Source organism: Dendrobates tinctorius, unplaced genomic scaffold, assembly GCF_039654945.1.
Source record: "Dendrobates tinctorius isolate UK_male_01 unplaced genomic scaffold, ASM3965494v1 ptg000154l, whole genome shotgun sequence".
Classification (NCBI taxonomy): domain Eukaryota; kingdom Metazoa; phylum Chordata; class Amphibia; order Anura; family Dendrobatidae; genus Dendrobates; species Dendrobates tinctorius.
Genome location: NW_027361821.1, coordinates 4165682 through 4188419, shown reverse-complemented (window position 1 = coordinate 4188419; position 22738 = coordinate 4165682). Strand labels below are relative to the sequence as shown.

Sequence of the window (22738 nt, the reverse complement as noted above, 5' to 3'; positions counted from 1 at the left end):
CAATTTGGCCCTTGAGAGAGCTAAGCGCGAGGCCTCACTTTAATCCGGATTGAAGGAATTCCAATATGTTCGGAATAGAAATATACCAGAGGGGATCGACCATGATCCTTGCACCACGAAAAGAAGGTCTTCCAGGCGCAGTGATAGATGCGCATGGACACAGGCTTCCTAGCACTAATCATGGTGGAAATCACGTCGTGAGAGAACCCAGCCTGTGCTAAAATCCAGGATTCAACGGCCACGCCATCAAAGACAGGGCCCCGGAGTTCTGGTGGTAAATCGGGCACTGAGAGAGTAGAGCCATGCGATCTGGAAGTCGCCAGGGGACGTCAGCAACTATTTGTATTAGTTCTGCATACCATGCTCGGCGCGGCTAATTCAGCGCGACTAGGATCACTGGTACGCCCTCCACTCTGATCATCGTGATGACCCTCGGAAGCAAGGGAAGAGGGGGAAAGATGTACCGGAGACGGAACCGGTGCCATGGCAGAAACTAGGGTGTCCGCTCCGATGGCGCAATCGTGCAATAAACCGAGGAATCTTGTTGTTTAGTCTGGAGGCCATGAGATCCACATCCGGAGTCCCCCAACGATGACAAATCTGCTGAAAGACTTCCGGATGAAGAGACCACTCTCCCGAGGCAAGGCCTTGGCGACTGAGAAAATCTGCCGCCCAATTTTCTACGCCCAGGATGTGGATTGCTGAGATGGGCGAATAGTTGATCTCAGCCCAATGGAGGATGTGACTCACTTCGTGCATGGCCATCCTGCTCCATGTACCTCTCTGGTGGTTGATATACGCTACAGCCGTGGCGTTGTCGGATTGGATCCTGATGGGGTGACCTTCGAGGAGATGGTGGAAACTCTGTAGAGCTAATCTGATCACTCGTATCTAGAAAATGTTGGTGACGAAAGACCGCACCCCAGCCCAGAAGACTTGCGTCGGTGGTTACAACCAACCATCTTACTGGGAGAAAAAGACCTCCCTTGATTCAGGGAGAACCTCAGTGTCCACCACTTGAGGATATGTCTGACCCACAGGGACAGAAGGAACCGACGGTCCAGGGAGAACAGGCTCTTGTGCCAAGCTAACAGCAACGCATATCGTAAGGGACAGAGATGGAACAGTGCAAATGGGACTACTGCCATTGCTACCACCATCTTTCCGAAAAATTCTCATGCTGAAACGAATGGAGTGAGAAACCGGTCGGGAAAGAGTTTGCGCTGCCTGTTGTAAGGCTTGGGTCTTTTCTGTAGGGAGAATGACCAAACTGCGGGAAGTGTCCAAGATCATTTTTAACAAAAAACTTCTGAGCCAGTTTTGGGAAAGACTTTTCGAAGATTATCTTCCACCCCAGACGAGAAAGTGTATTCACTGTTATATCCATGGATTCCTCGCAGGCTAGAAGGGACAGACCCTTGATGAGCAGGTCGTCCAGATACGGTAACACCACTACTCCCCGAGAGTGGAGAATGGCCATGACAGCTGCCATGACCTGGGTAAAGACCCTGGGGGCAGTGGGGAGTCCGAAGGGCAAGGCAATGAATTGGAAGAGTTCATCATGAATTGCAAAATGCAGGAACTGCTGGTGGGATGGGCAGATCGAAGTGTGACGGATAAGTGTCTTTGATGTCGATGGATGCTAGGAACTCCCTTTTTCCATGGACACGACAACTGGTTGAAGAGATTCCATTCGGAATCGCCGCACCTCGACAAACTGATTTAACAGTTTGAGAGCCAGTATGGGCCGTATCATCCCGTCCTTCTTTGGAATCACAAATAGGTTTGAAAAAAAAAACCCTAAACCTTTCGTGTTGAGGGATCGGGATGATGACTCCATCCCTTTGCAGAGCCTGAACAGTCCGAAGGGAGGCTCTTGCCTTTTTCTTGGGAAGGAGGGGGGAAGGATTCCATTTTGTATCCGGAAGACATCAGCTCCCTGACCCCACTTGTCGTGAACGACCGCGAGCCAGGTGTGACTGAAGGAAAATATACCACCGTCTACTTTGTCAGTGCCCGCCAGATACCGCAACAAGTCATTGCGTAGGAGATGTATGAGATCTGGCTCCCCCAGATCCAGATGTCCTTGGCCTGGGCTTCCAAGAGCGGTTAGGTCCGTATGAAACCTGGGAGCCTCTGTCTCCGCGCAGGGACCGGCCTGATCCGGAAGAGAAGGTAGAGGAAGACCAACTGGAATTGTGACGAAAAGATCGAAAACGCGCCAGCTGTTGGTTGCAGAACGGCCGAACAGCCTTTTGTTGGGGAACGAATTTACTCTTTCCCCCGGTAGTATCAGAAATGAGCTGGTTCAGTTTCTCTCCAAAAAGGCGACCAGTTTGATAGGGCAGAGAAGTTGACAATCTTTTAGATGTGGCATCCGCCAGCCACTCGCGGAGCCATAGGGCTCTTCTAATGGAGATCGCATTAGCGGCAGTTTGAGCAGCGCAATTGCGGCATCTAAACAAGCATCCACTACAAGGTCCCCTGTGTGAATTATCTGCCTGGTGATGCTGGTTGTCCCCAGAGGAAGACTGCTACCCTAGAAGGCAGTAATTAAGACTTCTTCCCAAGCGGCCGTTGCCTTTGCAACCCAAGTCGCCGCGAAAGATGGAAAAAGCGCCGCTTCTGAAGCTTCAAAAAAACTGAGTGGGCCAGGTATTCAATTTGACGGTCGGAGGGGTATCTGACTGAGGAGCCTTCAGAATCAGATAGGAGCGTTTTAGAAGCAAGACGCAATACAGGAGGGTCCACCGAAGGGGACTGTAACCAATCCTTCATTAGGTCTGGAGCAAAAGGGTATTTAGCCTCAGTAGACTTTTGCCCTGTAAACCACTTATGTGGCCAATCCCTATGTTTCTGAACAATGTCCTTAAACTCCAGATGGCTGGTAAATAACCTGCGCACACGTTTGGTCCTCTTAAATGAGATAGCGTGTTCTGGAGCGGGATATTTTCTCATCCAACTTCCGAATCCTGTTGACTGATTCTATAAGAGAATCGAGCGACTCTTGGTCAGTTGGAGGATTCTGAGGGACTGACGTGTCAGATTCGAATTCAGAGTCATGCTCGCTGCGAACATTAGGAAAGGGAGAGCGAGAGACGGAACTCGCCGATGCTGAAGTGCGAGCATGACTAGGGGACGCGTCATGGGTCCGCTTTCTAGAGACCTAACCATCCCTTGAACGAGTATGGCCCCTGCTGGTGGACGGTTCCCAGCCGTCGCCAGGGCCCTCCTTGGGTGGCAAAGACTCTTTCTGACTTAAAGAGGATTCCCGGAGGGCGTCTATAGCCTGGGTCAGTGACTCCACAGACCGTGACAGGGACGCAGCCCACTCAGGGGGACTAAACGCAGGAGGCCCGTCAGCAGCGGCGGCGAGGGGCGTTTGAGCGCAGTCCGGGGAGCAGGCAGGGGTCGCAGTCCGTGCATAACGGATTATTCTGGGCACTGGGCAAGGCAGTCTTGCAAGTGGTACACGGTAAAAAACGCAGTGTGCTTCTTAGCAGCCCGTTTAGCTTCTTAGATTGAGACTCGCTCCCCTGAAAGGGTTAAAGGCAGAGCCTAGGCTGCAGAGAATGTGCAGAGAAGGGGTTAAGCTTTAATCTGAGGGCAGATGCAGCTTACCCATGGTCCTGTGCTGTGTCCCTGGGAGGAATAACCGTGGACCTGTGTGACACCAGGTTCTGTCCGTCAGTGTGCACACTTTGCGGCAGTCCCAGATCAGGCAGAGAAGAGGTTAAGCTTTTGAGGTAAAAGAACATGGCCCCCGATACTAGCAGGGCGCCTCTCGCACAGAGCGCCAAAGTCGTGGGCGGCGCTATGTAAATTCCGGCCTAGTAGGCCTAAAAGCCGGGGACTAAATTTCTGGCCTCCCCGCGGTAAGCGCCGGGTGGTGGCTGTGACCGAGCACCAGTGTACCGCCGCTGACGCTAAGTCAGCGCTTCTCCAGGGGACAAGGACCCGACCCCATACCTCCACTCCTGTGCTCAGGCAGGTCACGCTGTCTCATCCTCCTGGTGATATAGCAGAGCTGGAGGAGGTCATAAAGAGGTATTGCTCAATCGACCCACCCTGTGGCAAGGGGATGGATAGCTCTGGGGCGGATTCAGGGCATCCGAAAAGCGCTGCTCAAGTCCTCTCCATGCACTCCTGTGCTTCGTTCTGTTGCGCTTTCCCTCGTATCCGTCGAGTACCGACCGTAAGGGAACCATCGTCAGAGGAATCGGCCCCATTCGTCGCAGGAAAGTGTACGGGGAGGTATACTCCGCGTGCTTGCCTGTTGTTGGTTCGGGGGAGAGCAGGCCGTAGAAAGGAACAGTCGCCCCCTTCACTCCGTTAATTAAAAAATAAAAATTTACAGAAAATTCAAAAATAAAATAAAAAACGGTGGGGTCTGAAGCCAGACCCAAGTGCCTCCTACAGACACTAAGCAAGAACTGGAGAAATCTCAGCCAGCGAGAGGGTGTATACCGCAGGGGAGGAGCCAGCTTTTTTTCTGGTTTACTTAGTGTCCTCCTAGTGGCCAGCAGCATAACACCTACTGTCTGTGTCCCCCAATAAGGCGTAGGAGAAATGTTCATTCATTTCCCTCCATGTTGTTTCAGTTCTAGTGAAGTAACTGAAGGGTTAATAGACTTCTTGAACGTGGTTTTGTGCACCTTGAGGGGTGCAGATTTTAGAATGGTGTCACTGCTACCTGTTGAAGGTAATTTTTTTTTTAATATATATAATATTCATTATGTGAACTAGGGGGCAAGTCAGTGAGGGATCAGTGACCTGTCAGAAGCCCATACTGATGAATACCTAATCAGAGCACCACATAAAGACCCACCCACAGGCTGCTCCGGGGCACAAACATATCATTAACTCAAAACTGAAAATAAAGATTACACAACAACCATAAGACGAATTTCATCAACCCAGGTATTATTTTAATCAGTATAACGGCACCAACCTGACAGTGTCTGTAGGTTACTGTGCACAACCCTGCTGACAGGTTCCCTTTAAATTCATGATAAAATATCACTGCACTGTAGAGTGAACTTTTTAAGTTTTCCATAAATTTTGCGTGAAAGCCAAATATCGCTAATTTTTTTGTGACTATTCTTTAATTAAAAAGGTTCACTAAAGAGTTCTCAAGTTCGTTAAAATTGCAAGGTGCTTATAAAAAAAAAAAAAAAACAACAACTTTGCAATTTACTTCCCATTAAAAATCCTCTCTGTTCAAGAGAAAGGAGGGATCTATAGTGTAGAGCTATTTGCTGCTGCCTGCAGGCTCTATGCTATACAACCTGCTCATGCTGCTCTAAAGATGGCTGGATCTGACCCTCCTTGGACTCCTGCGCTTCTCCCATCCAGCAGAGACAAAGCAGTATCCGACTGCAGCCTTGTAAGGTAAGACCTGCAGCGCTGCTATCTTCAGAAGCACACTCACTGCCTTCAGTAAATCAGGAAGCTGTGTGCAGCAGTGGTAAACCCCTGAAGGCAGAATATTAAAACTACTCTGTTTACAATTTCAATTTTTTCATTCGTTTTCATGCCCCTGATATGCAGTTTAGAAGCCTATTTCTAGTGTCAGACTTTTTCTCAAGTGGGGCCTCTCTCCCAGTAATATATGCTGGATGTTACTGCCTAGCATTCATGCATCAGCAAAGCTTCATTCCTGTAGAGATTTCTCCTTTTACAGCCCATGAGGGACCTCTTCTCCATTGTGGTGGCACACACTGATGTGGAGCAGTGTAATGCCCTTCCAGTCTACCATGAGTTCTCGCTCTACTCTATACTCATACAGAGCTTATGAGATTTTACCTGTCCTTCCCCCTTCAGGCTATCATGAGTGTGCTTTCCTGCCTATCGTAGCCTCTGATCTGCCTTCACTGTAAAACTGCCCTCCCTTACCACACTCTGATCTGCTGCATACATATCACTGCATTTCTCAGACATTACATCTGCTCAGCATACAAGGAACACGTATGACTTACCTGCAGGTCAGAAAGCATACTCAGAAGACTTCGTAACAGACTTCTGTCGATGGCTTCTCCATTTCGCTCTCGCTCAATTAACAGAAGAATGCCATCTATGGTCTTGTTCTGAACTTTTTGATCGCTGATTATATGAGTTCTAAATAATTCTAGTCCCATGTCCCTATGGATAAAATATACAAACAAGATAGTTGGAACCCAAAGGCAATACCTTAACTTACCAACAAGTTACAAGGGCCCACAAGTTCTATGAAAAATATAGGGCTCCCCTACCAAATAGGGTGGCTACAATAACACACAATCTAGATTCCATATCAGTATGTGCTTGAAGTGTGGAAGGTAAACAAAGTACTAAGGCTATGTGCACACATAGTTTTTTGCCTCTGCAGATTTTGTAGTGAAAACCGCACAGATATCTGCGGTTTTGCCCTGCAGTTTTACACCTCATAATGGATGAGGTGTAAAACTGCAGCGTTTCTGCACTAAAGAATTGACATGCTGCGGATTGTAAACCGCAGCAAAACCGCGCGGAAAAGTCCGCAGCATGTGCACTGCGTTTTTTTATTTCCATAGGAAACAAAGGTACTGTACAACGCAGCAGAATCTGCTGCGGACCCGCAGCGGCAGAAACGCTGCGGAACCGCACCAGAATCCGCACCGTGCGCACATACCCTAAGAGGAAACCCATGTGAACCCGGGGAGAACATACTATTTGCAGATGTTACCCTTGGTGTTATTTAAACCCAGGACCGCTGCGCCATTGTGCTGCGGTTTTTATACATCAATGGGTGATAGAACCGTAAAGAACCCTAATACTCAGGCACTAGAAAGCATTATCTCGGAGTAACGTTTACCTTTGACAACCCCCATGCTCGCCAGGAAAGGTTAGAGAGCCCCAGCGCCTGCGCACTGCAGTACTTTTTTTTTTTTTATCATAAAGGTTTTTATTGAGTTTTCAGAAAAAATACAAACTTCTCATACAAAAACATCAAGAACAGGAGCAATGAGTAGCAAGAGGTGGAATAACCTCGAGCCATTATTAGAATATCAATCTGGGACATTAAATACCCCTTCCAACAACAACTTGAACATAGAAGCGGGGAGAGAGGGGGGGGGGGAGGGGGAAGGGGAAGCAGCTCTACATGCATGGCATTCTTAGGCACAATCAATTTATTTATGGTGTAAGGTGTCTGTATCTGGGGGAGGGCCGTTGCATAAAGGGAAGTGGCCCACGGATGCCATTGTTTAAGTCTCACCGTTCTCTTCTCTAGATTGGGGGTCAAGTTGGTTTCGTATAGCCAGTGTAGGTTGGTCCTCTCAATTAGTTCTGTTTTTGTAGGGGGGCTCACCGACCTCCACTTGTATGCCACACAGTACCTGCCGGCTATGAGAATGTGAGAAATGATATTTTTTAAAAGATCCGGGATCCCATCTAGGCCAATGTGTAGCACCGCTAAGGTTGGGTTTGGGGAAAGACGGAGACTAGTAACCTCATGGATTAGATTGAACACCTCCTGCCAGAAGTTAGATAACTTAGGGCAAAACCACCACATATGACACAAGGTGCCCCTGTGGTTGCATCCCCTCCAGCACAAAGGTGACATATGTGGGGGAAAAAGAAGCCAGTTTAGTAGGGGAGTTGTACCACCGCAGATGAACCTTTTTTAATTGCTCTATGTGATTGAGACATGAAGAGAATTTGTGGATCCATTTTGAGGCCGCGAACCATTCTTGCGACGGAAGCTGAGAGGCTAGATCTTTTTCCCATTTGAGCATATACAGCAATTGTTTGTCCGGTTCCGGGGAGTTTAGCAGGTTATGGATGTATGAAAGGCCTTTGATTTTGCTATTTTGAAAGAATTTTTTAATTGCGGCGTGGTCGGCTGTTGTGGGAACCGGTAGGTGAGGAGCGGACTGAAGGATGTGACGTATTTGAAAAAACTGGAATAAACGGTGTCGGGGGAGGTTAAATTTAACACACATTTCTGAGTACGGGAGTAGGACGCCTTCTCTATAGAGATCTGCTAGGGTAATTGGACCTCCACGTGTCCAGGCGGCAAGATTCAAATTCGGAATGAAGGCTTCCAGCGATCTAAGGGGAAGGCTGGGACCTAGAGCCTGTGACACTGGCTTGCTCCATAAGGACCAAGCTTTCTTTAGAGCTGCTGTGGTGGGTAGAAGATCGCCGGGGGGCGAAGGGGTTAGGAGCAGGGAGTCTATGAATTGTTTAGGGGAGTGGGCCTGTGCCCAGGTGTACTCAATCTGTAACCATCTCAAGTCTGAATCATTCTTCCACCAATCTCGAGCCAGTTCCAGGATAGCAGCTCTGTGATATGTTAGAATATTAGGAATACCCATTCCTCCACCACTGAACGGGGCATGCATACATCTCAGGGCTATTCTAGGTTTTTTCCCAGCCCATATAAATTTACTCATTAGCGAATGAATTTTGGTGAGATACCGTTGCGGAATTGTTAGGGGCAGGCACCGAAGTAAGTAGATAATTTTTGGGAGACAGATCATTTTAAAAGTCTGCATTCTCGCCACCCAAGAGAGCGGGAGAAGAGAAAGGCGAGTAAGTTCTTTATCCAATGAGGTGTGCAGGGTCAGCAGATTTTTCCGGATCACGGAGTGTAGCGGGGCCAGTATAATACCCAGGTAGGGGATTCCCTCGTCTTCCCATTTGAAAGGGTAAAGATGAGAAAGAGTGGCTCTGGTAGAGGCTGGCAAGAAGAGCAGAAAAATTAAGGACTTGGTAATATTAAGCTTGTAATACGAGACTTGAGCGAAGGAGGACAGGATCTCCATTACGTGTTGTAGGGACACCTCTAGATTAGTGCAAGATAAAATCACGTCATCTGCATATAGACTGACCACATGATTTATACTCCCCACTCGAATCCCCGAGATCCGAGGGCATTCACGGATAGTCTGCGCCAGAGGCTCTATAGCAAGGGCATAGATGATAGGGGAGAGCGGACACCCCTGGCGTGTCCCATTGGTTAATTCAAAACTCAGAGATATAAATCCGGATGCCAGAACTTTGGCGTTAGGGTTAGAGTACAGCGCCATTATGGCATTAAGTATGGGGCCTTTGAAATCAAACTTGGCCAGAACAGATTTCAGATATCCCCAGTGCACCCTGTCGAACGTCTTCTCTGCGTCCAGGAACAGGAATACACTGGGGATTTTCCTCCCCTCAGCCACCGCAATCAGATCCAGCATACGTCTCGTCCCATCTTTCGCCTGCCTCCCCGCCACAAACCCCACTTGATCCGGGGAAATCAGTGATGGAAGAACTTTATGTATTCTAGCTGAGATTATTTTGGCGTACAATTTTAAGTCGCAGTTTAGGAGGGGCACTGCAGTACTTTGATCTGCCCAAAACAGGGCAGAGAAGTACCCCTGCGCAGAAGTGCGATGCCGGGAGTGATAAAGTAAGCAGGAGGGCGGCATCTCAAGAAGATGGGAGGCGCCGGACCCGCAATGCCCATCGCTCCAGACCGCATCGGACTGCCCCCCCCTCCCCGGGTGAGTATGATTAATCTTATTTTTCTTATCTTACAGTTCAGACCGGGGGCTTACATACAGCATTATAGAATGCTGTAGATAAGCCCTGAAAGGCAGTGGCCGCATCTTATAGCGGCCAAAACAGGTGACAGGTTTCCTTTAAGAAGTCTCCTACTCTGCACTCATTACCTGTATAAATTACACCTGGCCAAGAGCAAAGAGCTGTCTAATGACACCAGGGACAAGATTGTAGACCTGCACAAAGCCTGTCCTGGGCTACAGGACAATAGGCAAGCAGCTTGGTGAGAAGGCAACAACTGTTGGAACAGTTACTAGGAAAATGGAAGAAACACATGATGACTTTCAATCTTCCTTGGTCTGGGACTCCATGCAAGTTCTCATTGATAACTGATGGTGTTCAAATAGTCAGCGTAGGGTAATCAAACAATTATTAACAAATTGCCAAAAGGTAAATAAACCCTATCTAAAGACCATAAAAATTATCTTTTACTCAGACTATTTAAAGGAAAAACTTTTAAAATCTGTTTAGTCAGTATATGTCTTAGGATATTAGTATACTGCTTATTATATTAAATTGTATTCATTATCCCATTAAGTGTATTCTTTTTGGATTATGGTATGTTGGCGAGGTCAGTAACTTTATTATCCCATTGGAAAACAACCCAGAGATACACTGACTAGACACTAAAAAAGCTCCTAAGCCTCAACATGTTTCACCAGTTAGACTGGCTTCATCAGGCTAGCAAATGGGTTACCAGACCTTTTTAACCCCTTCCTTACCGATGACGGAATAGGACGTCATCAGTAAGGATCTCCCTCCATTGAGGTGGGCTCCGGCGGTGAGCCCACCTCAAAGCCGTGACAGCTCAGCTGTTATAAACAGCTGACGTGCCTGAAATAGGCGCGAGCAAAATAGTCATCCGCCCGCGCCTATTAACTAGTTAATTCCCGCTGTCAAAGCTGACAGCAGGCATTTAAATAGCACTCAGGTTTCATAGAGACCTCTATGGTTGTTGCAGGCAGATCGCTTTGAGCGCCGCACGGTGGTCGGCGCTCAAAGCACTGCAGTAAATCTGCTACATATGGGCAATCTGCTCATCGCCGATATGTAGCAGGGCCGATCGAGTTGTGCATGCTTCAAGCCTCCTATGAAGGCTATTGAAGCATACAAAAAAAAAAAAGTTTAAAAAAAAAAAAAAAAAAAAAAAGTAAAAAAAACCCCTAAAAGTTGAAATCACCTCCCTTTCGCACCAATCAAAAAAAAAAAAAAAAAGAAATCACACATAATAGGTATCGCCACGTTCAGAATCGACCAATCAAAAAAAAAAAAGCATTAACCCAATCGCTAAACGGCGTCGCGAGAAAAAAATTAAAAACGCCAGAATTAAGATTTTTTGGTCGCTGCGACATTGCATTAAAATGCAATAACGGGCGATCAAAAGAACGTATTTGCACAAAAGTGGTATCATTAAAAACATCAGCCCAGCAAGCAAATAATAAGCCCTCACCCGACCCCAGATCACGAAAAATGGAGACGCTATGGGTCTCAGAAAATTGCGCTTTTTTTTTTAAAGTAAATATTGGAATTTTTTTTCACTACTAAAAGAAAATAGACATGTTTGGTGCCTATGAACTGGTAATGACCTGGAGAATCATAATGGCAGGTTAGATTTAGCATTTAGTGAACCTAGCAAAAAAGCCAAGCAAAAAAGTGTGGGATTGCACTTTTTTTTGCAATTTCACCGCACTTAGAATTTTTTTCCCGTTTTCGAGTACATGACATGGTAAAACCAATGGTGCCGTTTAAAAGTACAACTTGTCCCGCAAAAAATAAGCCCTCACATGGCCATATTGATGGAAAAAGCTCCGGGAGTTAAGGGGTTAAAGCTTTGGGTCCGATGTCAGCAAGTGAAGACAGGGGAAGGTCAATCAACCAGAAAGCTCAGTTGGCAGAGCCAATCCAGGCTCATTTTACATAAGACTGAGGTCAAGCAGTACTTCCCAGTAAGATCAACATGTAAATTGTTATTAATTATGGTTGGTGACCAAAAGTCCCTTATTTAATTGGAATATATGATAAAGATGCACATACATATGTATTTTAAATGAAGGAGTCTTACCGCTTGACCTCACATCTCCTCGGGGACATAATCCCCTGCAGAACCGATAGTCACTTCTGGGTACCTACTGCACATGCGTGCCCATTGCTCCAACCAGAAGCTCTCTCATGGAGCGCAGTAATCTTGCATTCCTCTCACACACGTATTATATCAGGGTGTACCAGATGACGGATGCACGCAAGTCTGGTCCAAATGAATGAAGGAAGGTATTCTGGCCAAATGAGACAAATTGAATTTTTGGCCACCAAGGCAAACAGTATATCTGGCGCCAAATCAATACAGCTCATCACCAAGAGAACACCATCCCCACAATGAATCATAGTGGTGGCTGCAGCATGTTGTGGTGATGTTTTTCAGCATCAAAGAGGTAAAATGGTCCGAGTCGAGGGGAAGATGGATGGTTCAAAATACAGGGATATTCTTGAGCAAAACCTGCTTTAGTCAGTCACCGATTTCAGACTGGGACGGAGGTTCACCTTCCAACAAGACAATGGTCCAAAGCATACGGCTAAAGCAACACTCGAATGGTTTAAGTGAAAAGGTGTAAATGTTTAGGAGCGGCCTAGTCAAAGCCCAGAACTTAACCCGATTGAGAATGTGTGAACAGACTTGAAGATCTAACTAGAAGGATCTGGAGCAGTTTTGACAAGTAGCAAGATGTGGACTTGCAACTGTAATTGCCACAAAAGGAGGCTCTACAAACAACTGACTAAGGGGGTGAACAGTTATGCACGCTTAAGTTTACAATTACTTTGCTCTATTTGTTGTTTGCGTTACAAAAAGAAAACCAAATGGGTCAGTTGTAGGCATGTTCTTTACATGAACTGTTTCAAAAGTCTCAAAAACAGTGAAGTTGCAAGTTGTGAGGTAGCAAAACACAAAAATACCCAGGGAGGTGAATACTTTTGCAAGCCACTGTATATAATAACTGGTTAGGTTTAATTTTCTTAACGCTTAAATATACTTATACTTTCCAATAGATGAGAAAAAAGGGATTGTGTACTCACCGTAAAACCCTTGCCTCCGAGCCATTCATTGGGGGACACAGAGACCGTGGGTGTTATGCTTTCCTGCCACTAGGAGGACACTAACTAAACTAGAAAAAGTTTACTCCTCCCCTGCAGCATACACCCTCTCGCTGGACGAGAACTCAGTTCGGTGAAAAAGCAGTAGGAGCTTAAACAGTTGAACAATAACTATGTCACAACATAAAGATGCACCTGAGAGAGCAGATCCGGACAATCTGGAAGATGCCAGGGACCGTTGGCGACTAGTTGAATCAGTTCTACGTACCAAGAGCGGCGCGGCCAATCTGGCGTGACAAGAATCAGTGGTACTCTTTCCAATCTGATCTTCTTGATGACCCTCGGAAGCAAGGGAAGAAAGATATACGGGAGCCGTAAACGGTGCCACGGCAGAACTAGGGCGTCCGCACCGAAGGCGCGTGGATCGCGTGATCGGGCGATGGATTGAGGAACCTTGTTGTTTAATCTCGAAGCCATGAGATCCACATCCGGAGTCCCCCAACGATAACAAATCTGCTAAAAAACCTCCGGATGAAGAGACCACTCTCCCGAGGCCAGGCCCAGGCGGCTGAGATAATCTGCTGCCCAATTTTCTACGCCCGGGATGTGGACTGCCGAGATGGGCGAATGATCGGTTTCAGCCCAGTGGAGGATGTGACTCACTTCGTGCATGGCCATCCTGCTTCGAGTTCCCCCCTGGCGGTTGGTATACGCCACAGCCGTGGCGTTGTCGGATTGGATCCTGACGGAGGGCACTGCAAGGAGATGGTGAAAACTCTGTAGGGCTAATCTGATCGCTTGAATCTCTAGGATGTTGGTGCGGAGACGAGACTCTCGAGGAGACCACCGACCCTGTGCCGTGTGGTGACGAAAAACCGCAACCCAGCACAGAAGACTTGCGTCGGTGTTTCTACCAACCAACCATTGTACTGGGAGAAAATACTTCCCTTGATTCAGGGAGGATTTCAGAGTCCACCACTTGAGGGCTTGTCTGACCCACAGAGACAGGAGGAACCGACGGTCCAGGGAGAACGGGTTCTTGTCTCAGAATCACATGTTGCAAGGGATGGAGATGGAACTGGGCGAACAGGACAGCCTCAATCGCTGCTACCATCTATCCAAGAATTCTTGAAACAAATGGAGTGAGAAACTGGTTGAGAAAGAGACCACGCTGCTTGTTGTAAGGCTCGAGTCTTCTCTGAGGGAGAATGACCAACCTGCAGGAAGTGTCAAAGATCATTCCCAAAAAGGAAATCTATTGAGCCGGCTTTGGGAAGGACTTTTCCAAGTTTATTTTCCAGCCCAGGCGAGAAAGTGCATTAATAGTTATATGCTTGAAAGGACGGGCCCTTGATGAGCCGGTCGACCAGATACGGTAACACTACCACTCCCCGAGAGTGAAGAACGGCCGTGACAGCCGCCATGACCTTGGTAAAGACCCTGGGGGCAGTGGAGAGTCTGAAGGGCAAGGCAACAAACTGGAAGTGTTCCTCGTGAATTGCAAAACGTAGGAACTGCTGGTGGGACGGCAGATCGGAATGTGAAGGCAAGCGTCCTTGATGTCGATGGATGCTAGGAACTCTCCTTTTTCCATGGAAGCGACATCTGATTGGAGAGATTCCATTTGGAACCGCCGTACCTTGACCAAATGATTTAACAGTTTGAGGTCCAGTATGGGCCGCATCGTCCCGTCCTTCTTTGGAACCACAAAAAGGTTTGAATAAAAACCTCTGAACCGTTCGTCCTGAGGGACCGGAATGACAACTCCGTCCTTTTGCAACGCCTGAACAGCCCGAAGGAAGGCTGTTGTCTTCCTTTTGGGGAGGTAGGACGGGAAGAAACGTGTTGAAGGAGGAGAGGAGAATTCTATCTTGTCTCCGGAGGACACCAGTTCCCTAACCTACTTGTCGTGGACGACTACGAGCCAGGTGAGACCGAATGAAAGAAGAGGACCTCCTACTCTGCCGTCGTCCGCCGGATACCGCAACAAGTCATTGCGTAGAACATTTGTGGGATCGTGGTCCTCAAGAACCGGATGCCCTGGTCTGGACTTCCAAGAGCGATTAGGTCTGTATGAGACCTGGGTGCCTATGTCTCCGCGTGGGGGCCGACTAGAGTCGGAAGAGAAGGTAGGGGAGGACCAATCGGAGTTATTGCGAAAAGAAATCGTGTCGGCAGTTGGTTCCGAAACAGCCGAACAGTCCTTTGCAGAGGAAGGATATTACTTTTACCCCCCGGTAGAATCAGAGATGAGCTGGTCCAGCTTCTCCCCAAAGAGGAGACCAGACTGATAAGGTAGAGAAGTTAGCGATCTTTTAGACATGGCATCCGCTCGCCAGTCACAGAGCCAAAGAGCTCTTCTAATGGAGATTGCATTAGCGGCAATTTGAGCAGCACCATTGGCGGCATCAAAACAGGCATCAACTACAAAATCTCCTGCGCGAACTATCAACCTGGCGACGTTGGACGCTTCCGGAGGGAGATTGCTACCCTTAAGAGCAGTGATTAAGACCGCTGTCCAAGCGGCCATAGCCTTAGTAACCAAATAGCTGCAAACGATGGAAAAAACACCGCTCCTGAAGCTTCAAAAACTGAGCGGGCGAGATAATCAGTTTGACGTTTCTGACTGAGGAACCTTCCGAAATGGATATGAGCGTCTAAGAAGCCAGCCTCGATACAGGAGGGTCCACAGATGGGGACTGCAACCAATCTTCCGTTAGGTCTGGGTGGAAAGGGAATTTAGCCTGAATAGACTTTTGCCCTGTGAACCTTTTATGTGGTCGATCCCCATGTTTCTGGACAATGTCCTTAAAATCAGGGTGGCTGGTAAATAATTTGCGCACACGCTTGGTCCTCTTAAAAGAAAAAGCGTGTGCTGGACGAGGAGTATTTTCCTCCTTCAACTCCAGAATCCTGTTGACGGATTCTTTCAGTGGATCAAACGACTCTTGGTCAGTTGGAGGATTCTGGGGAGCCGACGCGTCAGATTCCAATTCAGAGTCGTACTCGCTGTCACCATTAGGAGAGGGAGAGCGAGAAACAGAACTCGTTGGTGCTGAAACACGAGCGTGACTGGGGAACGCGTCATTGGTCCGCTCTCTTGCTTGACTGTCCCTTGAACAAGTACGGCCCCTGCTGGTGGACGGTTTCCCGCGAAGACGCCCTCTGAGTTAAAGAGGCTTCCCGGAGAGAGACTATAGCCAGAGTCCGTGACCCCACCGACCGTGACAGGGACGCAGCCCACTCAGGGGGACTAAACCAGGGCTGTGGAGTCGGGAGTCGTGGAGTCGGAGTCTGAGTCGGTAGAAATGTACCGACTCCAGCTTTAAAAAAAAAATGTATTAATATTTCATAATTGAACTTTCATATGAATTTTATAAATGTTACTCAAATATATATGTTCTATCAAACTATGAACAACAGTGATTAAGCAGTTCTGCTGGAGATAGAGACATTTCTTACTTCTTGTGTGTCACTGTTCTCCACTGCCCTTATCTAATCTTATACTTGGTTAACCGCATGCTGCCCCAACCCCCCTACTTACAATGTATGAAACTGAAAGTGAAAATGTGTTGCAAATTCTTAGTAGTAAAGCTCCTCCTCTAGACTAGCTCATACTAGGTGTGCGTCTTCCAAGCATCTCACAGCTGCCTGCTACTCAGAAGAGGAAGACTGTAAGAAGTATTATCCTTTCAACAAACTTTGCATCAGTTAACTGTGAGTACATGAGGAATAATAACAGTATTACTGACCACTATATCAGTTGTACGACCTGGCAATAATTTTGTACAATTGTTTTTAGGAAAAACAATTGTCATTTGGATTGTGAATGCAGAATTAAAAACCTGAGAATGTCAAAGAAGCATCACATTAAATCAGCTGTATTTGAACATTTCACCATCACTCAAGATAGAAAACATTATGTCTGTCAGTGTATGACAAATGATCCAGACGAAAACAAATGCTGTGAAGCCAAGATGAGTGCATATTCAGGCAAAGATAAAAATGCTCCTACCAGAGCTTCTAATCTAAAGAGACATTTACAGCGCTTTCATCCAGAAGTACTGAAAGCAGTGGATGAGAAAGACTGCATCCAAACCAATGAACCAGTGCCCAGCTCTTCCAGCCAAACAAAGGAGCAGAGAACTTTGCAGCCATCAGTGGCAAGATATTTTGTCAGTGACAGTTACTGTGACAATGACAGTAGATACATTTAAAAAACAGATCATAGAGCTTGTTGTAAAGGATAGTGTGCCTATTTCATTATTTTCACGACCAGCTTTTATGTGTCTGAATGGGGAAATGGCCCGCAAGCTTGGTGTTTCTCTGGAGAGAGAGAGTATTAGAAAATTAGTAATCGAAGAAGCTTTTAAACAAAAGGAAGAACTTAAAAAAACTCTCAAGGGACGCTTTCTGTTTCTTAAAATGGATGCCTGCACACGTCACAGAGTGAACTATTTTGCCATCAATGTCCGATTTGTTTGTGACAAAAATGAAATAGTTACCAAGACATTGGCAGTAAAAGACACCAAAGCTCATCACACCAGTGAGTTTCTCCAGGTCTTGGTGGAAAAGGTTCTGCAAGACTATGAACTTAAAAAAGAGCAAGTTCTTTCTGTCGTAACTGACAATGCTTCAAATATGATAAGTACTATTAAGCTAATGAATGAGAGTAATGATGGTGACCAGCAGCTAGAAGAACATTCTGGGTCCACAGACACAGAAATGTTTGAAATAGAGGAACACAGTATTGTAACTGAGGAGCAAACTGAAGTTGCTTCAGATGAACAGCAACATGATAGTTTAGATGATCTTGTTGAAACTGTGTCAATATGTTCTTTCATTCATCACATGCGCTGTGTTGTGCATACACTACAGCTGGCTATAAGAGACAGTCTGCAAGAAGGACATGCTGCTGCACTGATTGGCAAGGTGAGAAAATTGGCTACTGCTGCCAGAACCCCTAAAGTTGACTCAATTTTGAAGAGACGTGCTGGAAAAGGGGCAAATATTGATCAAGCCACACGATGGGGCAGTACTTACTTAATGATTCAGCGCTTGGTTGAACTGAAAACCTTTCTTGTAGACATGGCTAACCCTCAACTGACGCTAAATGAAAGTCAGTGGAATCAGGTGACTGAGCTGGAAAAATTGCTAGAGCACCCATTTACAGTGACTAAAAAATTACAAGCAGAGGACTTAACTCCAGGTATTTTCTTAAAGGAGTGGAAGAACCTGATGTTTCGCCTGTCCCAAAGAGGAGGGTTAATTGCAAGTGGCATTGCTACATCAATGAAATGGAGAGAGGAGCTACTATTACAAAATAACATTCTTTTGGCAGCTGTTTATGTAGACCCAATGCATCGGATTCTTCTAGATGATCAACAGCTAAGTAAAGGAAAAGAAGCTCTGTTTGAAATAGCAGTAAGGATGAAAGGGTTGCAGAACAGTCAGGAGGAACAAGAAGAATTTGGTCGTCCTGCCACATCTTCACCCTCATCATCAACTGATGAAGAATTTAATTTCGAAAAATATTTGGATCACAAGGACCGTGCAAAGCGTTCCCGCATAGAAGAAGAGTCATCCCCATCAAGGAACACAGCCAGTACATTTCAGCAGAATTTTTCATGTGCACTAAAAGAAATTGAGAAATTTGACCGTTCATCAAAAATAACAGTGCAACAAGAGATTCCTCTGTATCCTGACATTGTCAGAGATGTTGCCCGAGTGGTTACTGCTTTGCCACCAACACAAGTTAGTGTAGAGAGGTTGTTCTCTGCTCTCAAAATAATTAGATCAGATTTGAGGGCATCCATGAAGGAGGATCTGACAGAGGCAATACTTTTTCTGAGGACAAATTTATAGATTTCTTCTTATTAACTGCATAAAAGTGTTTATTGCATATTTACTTACAGTTTATAAAAGTTATTTGCTATATTCTAATTGTATTCTAATAAATGTAGTTTTTGCTCTAAGTGGTCTGATTACTTATATGATGGTGAGAAACTGAATAAGCACGATGTTTAATATTTTACAACAGTAAATTTGTTGTTATGAATTGGCCATTTATGATGGAGTCGGAGCCGGAGTCGGAGCCTGATAAAATCCAGGAGTCGGAGTCGCAACTGTGGCTTACCGACTCCACAGCCCTGGACTAAACGCAGGAAGACTCGCAGCAGCGGCGGCGGCGAGAGGCGTTTAGGCGCATGCCGCGTCGCAGTCCGTGCATAACAGATCAATCTGGCACTGGGCAGAGTAGATTTTCAAGTGGTACACACGGCATAGACGTAGTGTGCTTCTTAGCAGCCTGCTTAGCTTCCTTAGATTACGACATAGCGCTCCGGAAAGGGTTAACGTCAGAGTCTTACTGCAGCAGAGAATGTGCCGGGAAAGGGTTAAGCCGTAGTCTGAAGGCAGATGCAGTTTACCCGGTCCTGTACTGCGTCCCCCGGGAGGAATAGCTGTTGTAGTGTCACCCGGAACCTGCCTGAAAGGTCACCTCACAGCTCTGAGGTAAAGGGAGATGGCCCCGGAGATTACAATTGCGCATCTAGCCAGTAACGAGAGGTGCCAAGAGGAGGGGGCGGCGATAATAGCACAGGCGGCACTATGCAAACTGCGGCTTAGTAGGCCTGAAAAGTCGGGAGCTCAATTTCTGGCCTACCCGCGGTAGGCACCGGGGGCGGGGCGGCACTAGTGGGCGGCGCTATGGAACTTGCGGCCTAGCAGGCCGCAAAAAGCCGGGGACTAAATTTCTCGGGCCACCCGAGAACGCTGAACGTGGGGGGTGCGAAGGCGCCGGTGTGCCGCCGCTGACGCTAAGTCAGCGCTTCTCCCGGGGGCAGTACCCGACCCCGTACCTCCACTCCAGTGCTCACTCAGCACCAAGTCCATTCTTCTCATCCTGGGCTGATGTAGCAGAGCCGCAGGAGTTCTTGAAGGGGGATGCTCGATCGGTCCTCCCTCAGGGCAGGAGGACGGAGAGCTTAAAGAGGTAAGCTCAATCGGTCCTCCCTATGGGGAGGGGGACGGAGAGCTATGGGGCTGACTCAGGGCTGAAGAAAGCGCTGTACGATCTTTTCCATAACGGGTCTCCTGCGCTCGCCCTCGAATCCGTGATCGGTAAGGAATCAGCCCCATTTGTCTCAGGAAAGTGTACATGAAGGGTTACTCCACGTGCTTGCCTGTTAGTTCGGGGGAGAGCGGGCCGTAGAAAGGAACTGTTGCCCCCTTCACTCCGTTAATTAAAAAAGAAAAATTTACAGAAAAATTCAAAAATAAAATAAAAACGATGGGGGTCTGAAACCAGACCCAAGCGCCTCCTACAGACACTAAGCAAGAACTGGTGAGATCTCGTGCAGCGAGAGAGTGTATGCTGCAGGGGAGGAGTTAACTTTTTCTAGTTTACTTAGTGTCCTCCTAGTGGCAGGAAAGCATAATACCCACGGTCTCTGTGTCCCCCAATGAGGCATAGGAGAAATAGAAAATCTCAAACTCCTAGAAACACTAAAATGCACAAAAAACATCATTAATCAATAAATTGAAAGATAAGGTCCAGAGTTATTTTTGTCAGTCAATCATATTATTAGATACAAAATTATACATATATCGCCAGAGTAACGCTAACCAAGCAGGTAAGAAGGAAAAATGCAGCCACAATGCAATAAACCAAGCCTCCTGAATCTACTTATAACAGTGTTTATACAAAAATTAAGCTCAAGTCCAAAATTAAATCACAAACTAAAAATGCAATAGTACAAGATACCATTAGTATATAAATACAGAAAATATATATATATTTATAGTTATAAGGTGCCAGTGCTCAGAAAAACACTAAAAAGTGCTAAAGAATTGAATCTTACTTATTTTGTATATTGGCATAGCGTTTTATCTGTGCACTGGCACCTTATAATTATATATATTTATTATCTGTATTTATTCATATATTTTTGGTATATTTGCAATTTTTTAGCACTTTAGTGTATTTCTGAGCACTGGCACCTTATAACTATAAATATATATATTTTCTGTATTTATATGCTAATGGTATCTTGTGCTATTGCATTTGCACTTTATGTGATTTAATTTTGGACTTGAGCTTAATTTTAGAATAAACCCTGTTATAAGTAGATTCAGGAGGCTTGTTTTACTGCATTGTGGCTGCATTTTTTCCTTCTTACCTGCTGACAAAAAAAAATAACTCTGGACCTTATCGTTCAATTTATTGATAAATGAGGTTTTTTTTGTGCATTTTATATGAACCCGTAAAGAGAATAAACTTACCATATAGAAGGCAGCATGGAGTTCTGAAGAACATAGGTACGATCCAGAAATAGGAAAATACTTCTAATCATGATCTTCGAAAAAAAAAAAAAAAAAAACAAGTTTATTTCAACAATTATATGTGACCAACTCCTCACTACTTGCATACCACCATTCCATGACCTTGATGACAGGGATGAAATGTTACCACAGCTGGAAGAGATAGGCCACCAATGTGTCACATCATTAAAGGGAACAACCAGCCTAAGTTGTCTATATGGACGTTTGTCATAGGAACAGGGCTGTGGAGTCGGAGTCAGTATAAGGCTGTGTGCACACACTGCAGATTCACCTGCGGGTTTTTTCCCGCGGAACCGCAGGTAAAGTGACCTGCGGTTTGGCCTGCGGTTTTGCCCTGCGGTTTCACACCTCTACTATGTTAAAGGTGTGAAACCGCAGCAGAATCCGCAGAAATAATTGACATGCTGCAGAAAAAAAACCGCAGCAAAACTGCGCGGAAAAAAACGCAGAGTGAGCACTGCGGTTTTGAAAACCCATAGGCTAACATGGTAAAATACCATGTCTACGGAACTGCTGCGGTTCCGCAGGGCCAAAACCGCAGCGGAACCGCAGCGTGTGCACATAGCCTAAAATGGACCGGACTCAAACTCCTAAAATATATAGTAAATTGGGTACAGTAGTACAATGCAGTTTGTGCTGTAAATTTTTTATTAATAATTTGGGAAAGTTATGAAATGTCCAATAAATGTCTGTTCTGCTCCTGATCTAAGGATATGGGCTTCGTTGAGATGAATCTCTGCTGCACTTTATGTACAGTCATATGTTAAAGTTTGGGCACCCCTATTACTGTTAACCTTTTTTCTTTATAACAATTTTAGTTTTTGCCACAGCTATTTCAGTTTCATATATCTAATAACTGATGGACTCAGTTATATTTCTGGATTCAAATGAGGTTTATTGTACTAACAGAAAATGTGCAATCTGCATTTAAACAAAATTTGACTGGTGCAAAAGTATGGGCACCCTTATCATTTTCTTGATTTGAACACTCCTAACTACTTTTTACTGACTTCCTGAAGCACTAAATTGGTTTTGTAACCTCATTGAGCTTTGAACTTCATAGCCAGGTGTATCAAATCATGAGAAAAGGTTTTTAAGGTGGCCACTTGCAAGTAGTTCTCCTATTTGATTCTCCTATGAAGAGTGGCGTCATGGGCTCCTCAAAACAACTCTCAAATGATCTGAAAACAAAGATTATTCAACATAACTTTTTGTATCCTTCCCCTGAAAATCTGTCTCAGAGATTTAACCTGTCAGTTTCCACTGTGAGGAACATAGTAAGGAAATGGAAGAACACAGGTACAGTTCTTGTTAAGCCCAGAAGTGGCAGGCCAAGAAAAATATCAGAAAGGCAGAGAAGAAGAATGGTGAGAACAGTCAAGGACAATCCACAGACCACCTCCAAAGACCTGCAGCATCATCTTGCTGCAGATGGTGTCACTGTGCATCGGTCAACAATACAGCGCACTTTGCACAAGGAGAAGCTGTATGGGAGAGTGATGCGAAAGAAGCCGTTTCTGCAAGCACGCCACAAACAGAGTCGCCTGAGGTATGCAAAAGCACATTTGGACAAGCCAGTTACATTTTGGAAGAAGGTCCTGTGGACTGATGAAACAAAGATTGAGTTGTTTGGTCATACAAAAAGGCGTTATGCATGGAGGCTAAAAAACACAGCCTTCCAAGAAAAACACTTGCTACCCACAGTAAAATTTGGTGGAGGCTCCATCATGCTTTGGGGCTG

At 45.9% G+C, this 22738-nt stretch overlaps 1 protein-coding gene across 2 annotated transcripts in view; it reads right to left on the bottom strand.

Moving 5' to 3' along the window:
- CUL4B (cullin 4B) overlaps positions 1–22738 on the bottom strand; it is a 111004-nt gene that overhangs the window by 67427 nt on the left and 20839 nt on the right. For both annotated transcript variants that reach the window (XM_073547584.1, XM_073547583.1), the window contains 2 exons: positions 20938–21011; positions 5979–6141 (listed from right to left, as the gene is read on the bottom strand). In XM_073547584.1, coding sequence (XP_073403685.1) covers positions 5979–6141; positions 20938–21011 — 237 coding nt within the window. The remainder of the gene's footprint in view (positions 1–5978; positions 6142–20937; positions 21012–22738) is intronic.